Raw genomic sequence first — 6516 nt, forward strand, 5'->3', positions numbered from 1 at the left:
GAGTCTGAGGGCTATTGTCTAAAGTTAACAGAGAGAGGTGTCTCAGTCTCTGTCACTGTCAAAGTCATGACCCTCAGGATTGAGGGGACCACACACATCAGAGCAACAGAGCCCCGAGAGCTGCTCTCCTGTCACTTCTGGGAGGCCCAGACAGGTATGGCCTTGTGAAGGGCCCCCTCACTTCCTTCCCTTCAGCATCTGTCACCCCTGTGACTTTCTTTGCTGAAAGGCTCTGAGAAGAGCTGTCACTCTGAGGCACCCTCTTGCTTCTTTTTAACTCGAGTGTCTCAAGGAGATGAAGGCCTCTTTATGAGGTGATAATCCTTGGGTCAGTAGAGGGAGGAGTCCCAGATACTCCCTGGGGTCACAGAGAGGATTCTGAACAAAGGCAGAGGGGACCACCCACCTCAAAACAGAAGGGATCCCACAGAACCTGACCCCACCTGTCCTGTTATCAGCTCTGGGAATCCTCGGGCTGAGTTGACTGGCTGAACTCTGAAAAGCCTTCTCACTTCCTCCTTCAGCATCTCATACGTCAGGACAGGAGATCTGTGAGGCTCTGGAGCACTACCCAGAAAAGATGGGTGGAGGCATTCTTCCTCAGAGTCGCCACAGTTGAGTTTACCAGATAAGGCTACTCACATCCTCCCTTTCTCCCTAGGTTGTGGTTCCCTATCATCCACCCTCCTGCCCACATTCCTGCCTGCTACCACTGACGAGAGTGAGCATGTCTCAGGGTCAGGAAATTAAGTGTTGCACACAGGAACAACACCATGAGAGTGAGATCCAGGGCCTGGAGGCTGCACAGGCCTCTGAGGTTATGGAGGAGATCTTTCCCTCCTCCTCCCATCCTCTAGTGCCTGGCAACCTAGAGGAGGCTGTGGTTGCTGGGACACACAGTACTCCCCAGAGTCCTCAGAGTACCTATACATCTTCCACTGGCATCACAGCCACCTCATCCAGCAGCCAAGAAGAGGATAGTTCAGCTTCTTCACAGTCAGATGAGAGCTCCAGCAGCCAAGAAGAGGAGGATAGTTCAGCTTCTTCAGAGTCCCTGTCAGACACTGAGAACTTGCTGTCAGACCCTCTAGAGGAGAAGGTGTCTTTGTTGGTGCAGTTCTGGCTGCATAAGTATCAAATGAAAGAGCTGATCACAGAGGCAGACATGATTGATGTTGTTATCAAAGAGTACAGGGATAACTTCCTTGAGATCTTCAGGAGAGCCTCTGAGCGCATAGAGCTGGTCTTTGGCATTGATGTGAAGGAAGTTGACCCCACTAGCCACAGCTATGCCCTCGTCAACAAACTGGACCTCACCTATGATGCGAGTCTCAGTGGTGATGAGGGCGTGCCCAAGACCAGCCTCCTGATAATTATGCTGGGCGTGATCTTCATGAAGGGCAATCACGCCACTGAGGAGGAGATCTGGGAAATGCTGAATATGATGGACTTATATTCTGGGAGGAAGCACTTCATTTTTGGGGAGCCCAGGGAGTTCATCACTAGAGATTTGGTGCAGGAGAAGTACCTGGAGTATCGACAGGTGCCTGACAGTGATCCTCCAGGCTATGAATTCCTGTGGGGTCCAAGAGCCCATGCTGAAACCAGCAAGATGAAATTGCTGGAGTTTTTGACCAAGATCCATGGGTCTGACCCCACTTGCTTCCCAACCCAGTATGAGGAAGCTTTGAGAGATGAAGCAGAGAGAGCCCAAGCCAGAGTTGCAGCCAGGGCTGGCACTACTGCCACGGCCAGAGCAAGTTCCAGTGCTAGTCCAGCAGCTTCTCCCTCCCCTAGTGAAGTCTGAGACAGATTCTTCACTTTGTCATTGAAGAGGGCAATCTTCTAATTAGTGGAGGGCTGGGATGCGGCTGTAGCAAACACAGCGTATAACATCTTTGTGTCCCTCTTCTTTATGGTTAACATGGAAGTTTATCTTTTGGGGGGAGTTAGTTTTCAAATGTTGTTCCTTTTAATATAAAAATTCATTAGCTTCAGAATCTAACTTTATGAATTACATTCGTCTTACATTTATTGCTAGTTATGAAAATTTAAGAGTACAACTTTTGCTTGTTTGTAAAACAAATTGTGAAACTGACCATCTTATTTCGTGATCTGGAAAAGATAACATGACATTTGAACAAGCATTTCCTTGGAGCTGTCAAAGGACTCAGCAGTGAAACAACTGGGATCAAGAAAAAGTCCTAAAAGATCATCAGTTCTTAGCTTTCCTTATCCCTTTTGACCTGTCATTCTGTAAAATTACATGACATATACACGCATTTGCTTAGCTTATTTAAGAATATATGAGAAATAAATCTTAATAAATTAGACCCATGTACACTGGCTTATTTAGTCCCCAAACAGTAATTCAACATCTGCTCTTTCAAAAGCACTGTGTTAGTACTGGGATGCTGAGATAAACAAGACTCACTACCCACCTATAGAAATTGTAGAGTCTAAGAGCGGGAATTATGTAAAGACAATGGCGGGTATCCTTTAATACCAAAAGAAAGCGTAAAAAGGAGTCAGGAGGCGGGGATGGGGTGGTCCATATGAGGGTATTCAAGTGTAACTGTCCAGAGACATGGCAGGCTGAGGCCTTGGGAAACTCCTAGTCCTTCCGTGGGAGGTAATTGTAAATTAAACTGCATGGTACACTAGATGAGGCTGTGGGACTGATGAGCAGGGGTCAGACCCTCAGATGGTGTGCCTCAGAGTTGAGAGATTTAAGCCTGGAATGGAAAATTGTTCTTAGCAGTGACTTTGGGTTCATGGGTAAACAGGATCCCACTTGGGACAAGAATGGAAGATATCCTGTGTTCTTGTCCAAGTGCAGTTGAACACAGTGCACGAATTAGGTGCTTTATAAATATCAAGGAGTTTGTGAGAAATAAGCATGATACTTTCTTGAGGTGAGATACCTGGAAACCACTGGGCTGGCACTCTGTCCTGGGCTGGGAGATCCAGAGCCCACACCACTCAAAGGACATTTTAAGTAAGTTATGTTCAATATAATTTGGTAAGCTCTAACCAAGGCCTATATTTTTGGAGGGGGTGAATGAATGAAAATAGGGAAAGATTGTTGGAAGGACAACTGGGAGGGAAGAAAGGAGTTAGTCCTTGACACAAATTCTAGGAGCTCTGAGTTGCATCCAGTTGGGAAATGCTCCTCCAAACCCAAATTAAATAATATATCTTCTAATAAGGAAGATTTTCTGAGGTTTTATTGCTAAGCTGAAGTTTTGGCTGATTTGGTGTTCCATGTCCCAGAGCACTGCATGTTCCCTGACATCTCCTGGATAAACAAATCCCAGAGGGGAAGGTGCTAGTGTCTGGGGTCAAAATAATCATAGAATAACTGCAAATCATTCAAGCCCCAATGCACACTATGCATTGTGCTGGGGGCTTTATATATACAACACATAGATTCCAATAGTCCTACAAACAAGACAGAGCTTATCAAGCCCATTTCACGATGAAGAATGTAAGGCTTAGAGAGCTTGAGAATGTGCCCAAGTTCACAGGCCTAGTATGTGACACAGTTGGAACTGGACTTCTGGTCTGAATTCTTCTAGAGCCCATGCTATTCTACTCCTCCCAACCTGAGGTCAACATTCTGTCTGTTAATTCATTTCTCTTCTTCTTACTCCATAATGCCTCTTAAAGGATAAAAAAAAGAAGGACCTTGTCGCTAAAGTACCAAAAGCAGGTATAGAGAAGGAAGGTGAAAATGAGAATCAAACACAATTTGGGAATTGTTGGTGGGATTCATTTACCCAGGGTGTTGCCGCCTAGCCCCTGAGAGCTGCCTCTGCACAGTAGCTGGCACATGTGTCCAGTGCCCGCACTTTCTCATATTACAGCTCCCTTCCCCTGGGTTTTCCCCAGTGTACACTCCTGTCCACCTCTGAAAACTGACCTACTGATCAGCTCTTCACCACGTCCTCCTCTGGGCACTGCACCCTAGTCCCAGTGCAGCCCAGAATCACTGGCCTTCCCCCTGACTTAGAGCATTCCAATTCCCGGTAGGCATTTCCTGACTGACCCTCACCATGGGATCTCTCTGATAGCAACAAGCCCTTCTAGGTGAAGTTCTCTTTGAACAGTGTAGTTCAGGTACACGGTCATTCCCTGATGGGCTTCTTCACCACACTCTCAAAGCATTTTACAAATGGGCTTGTGAGTAGAGTCTACTTTGGCATAGAACATACTGGCTTTTAGCATGTAAACCTGAAGTAGGAGAAGCTTTGGAAACCACTATGATATTTGCAGTAAGATTTTAATGGGGCGTCATATTTGAGACTAGCCACTGAAAAGAAACACCAATGAGTGAGCACACCTAGGCAGTCAAAAACCAAAGCCTCCCTGTTAAGGGGTAGATGAAGGAAATACCATGGAAATAACTGTGTAGCAAACATCTATAAATCCCGAGTCTGAATTCCTGTACCTCTGGAGTCCTAGGAGGTATAAGGAATGGAGATGCCAAGGATTGGTTCTTTGGCCTACATGCTATATTTGATTAAAAAAATTAATAATTCACCATCCTTCTGTTGCCTCGTCTGTGTACTTTTCCCAGTAGAACTCCTGGTTTTCAGCGTGCCTAATGTCACCTGTACAGGTGTTCAGGCATGTTCAGTCAGGTGGTGTGTGGCAGGGACTCCCAAGTTAAGATATTGACCATACACCAAAAGGAAAGAGAAAATTTTTGGCCTACTGAGATTATAGAGGTTTTTGCAAAGGGGAGTGCAGAAAGGTGCTATTGAGGGAAGAAGGTTGAGTCTTTCCTGTGGAGATTTACAGGGTTCTTTTGAAAATGAGATGTGATCCTGTACTTGAAAGCACTCATCACATAGTAGGATCCAAAAAAAGGTTGGTGAATTGCAAGGCCAACATGGCCTTCACAAAAACTCTCCCAGAAAACAAAGAAGTTTGTTGCCCTAATAAATGTAATGGTTGCTTTTTATTGAGCACTTACTATGTAGCAGTTAATGAGAGAGCCTGTGAGTGCTCATCCACATCCTGTCTTGCTCTCCTTCCTGGGTTCACAGGAAGCCTATATTCTCAATCCCCTTGTAACTAAAAAGGATCATGTGGCTACTCTGGCCAGAAGCAATATTTGTCATTTCCAGACCAACTCATTTGAAATCCAGGATACCATCTCCATTTTCTTTCTTCCATTCAGTAGCAAACATGGGAAAGCGCATGGTGAGATGTGGAACTACAAGATGCAAGCAGCCTGGGTCTCTGAGTCACCCAGGAGCAAAGATCCCCTGCCAAATCACATCAAATTTTACGTGCACAAGAAATAAACATTTGTAATGTTAAGCCATTCCGATTTTAGGTTTCATGTTTTGCATCAGCTAGCAGTTATTTTACCTGTCTAATAAACAGGTACTATTCATATTGTTAAGCTTATTTAAAAGTTTTAATGTCAAAGCTAATAATAGTGCATATATTCTTGTTGCAAATATTTCTAACATACATAAATCTCTCCCCTCCCTTTACAACGTTCCTCTGAAATTCAGCTTTTACCTCAGAGGTAACTATAGTAAAAAAGTATGGTGTGTATTATTTTAAATATAATTTTAGGCTTTTTAAAAATATGTTGTGATTTTTTAACATAATGGGTAGTGATGTACATATTGTTCTCCCACTTGCCGTTGCCACTTAATAAAATGAATACATCATTCCATGACAACACGTATAAATCGACTTCATTATTTTCACTACTCTCCAGGATTCTAAAGTATGTATGTTCCATAATTAATTTATCTATTATCCTCCTGATGGACACATAATTAGTTCCCATTAGTTTCTATGGTTAATAGAACTGAAATCAATATCTTTGGACATCAGTTCTTGGGAAAATGTGCATAGGAAAGACATAGCAAACAGAAATTGGGATAAAGTGGAGAGGGTTTAAAAATTGTAAATTTTTATAAATATTGCCAAAATATCACCCCACAAATCTACCAATTAATATTCTCACAGATTAATTTATGTAAATACCCTATGCTCTTACCTTTTGTTTTTTTAATCCTTTAACTTTTGGTCAAACATATATTAAAAAATAATGTCTCACTTATATTAATTTGTATCTCCCTGTTTTCTAATTATGTTGAGCAGAAAATTAATTTAATCTCTTGCACATATAAAGCTGGATTTCTGCAGTGATGCTCTGAGCCACAGGATTCCTCTCTGAACATGGTTTAAAATTCTGATGTCAACGAGATATTTTCTTTTTTCACTAAGAAGTAAAGATTTGGTTAGAATGATCAGGTGCCAGACAGGACGCTCTCAGCTAGTGAGGAGCAGGAAGAGAATGGTGGCAGACAGCAATTTCCAGAGTCCATGAGAGAGACCACAAGCAAAACCAAGTCCAGAGAGCTTAGGACAGGCTGGCATTCAGGTGTCTGAACCTAGAGTTCAGCATCATGTGGAGAAGTGACCATAAGGAGAGAAGGTGGGGCATCCAGGAACAATTACATGTATAGGCTTTGAAAACTTCTGACT

The 6516-nt window shown here is 43.4% G+C and overlaps 1 protein-coding gene across 1 annotated transcript; it reads left to right on the top strand.

Moving 5' to 3' along the window:
• The first annotated feature begins 727 nt into the window (after window positions 1-727).
• LOC106838999 (melanoma-associated antigen B16-like) lies at window positions 728-1807 on the top strand. The gene has a single exon (XM_014853429.3). It carries the CDS (start codon window positions 728-730, stop codon window positions 1805-1807), a length of 1080 nt encoding a protein of 359 aa, XP_014708915.1.
• Window positions 1808-6516: the final 4709 nt, after the last annotated feature.

Source organism: Equus asinus, chromosome X, assembly GCF_041296235.1.
Source record: "Equus asinus isolate D_3611 breed Donkey chromosome X, EquAss-T2T_v2, whole genome shotgun sequence".
Classification (NCBI taxonomy): domain Eukaryota; kingdom Metazoa; phylum Chordata; class Mammalia; order Perissodactyla; family Equidae; genus Equus; species Equus asinus.

What these genes read in the sequence shown, in the direction of transcription:
- LOC106838999 (XM_014853429.3), top strand. Translation starts at nt 728, where the DNA reads ATGTCTCAGGGTCAGGAAATTAAGTGTTGCACACAGGAACAACACCAT.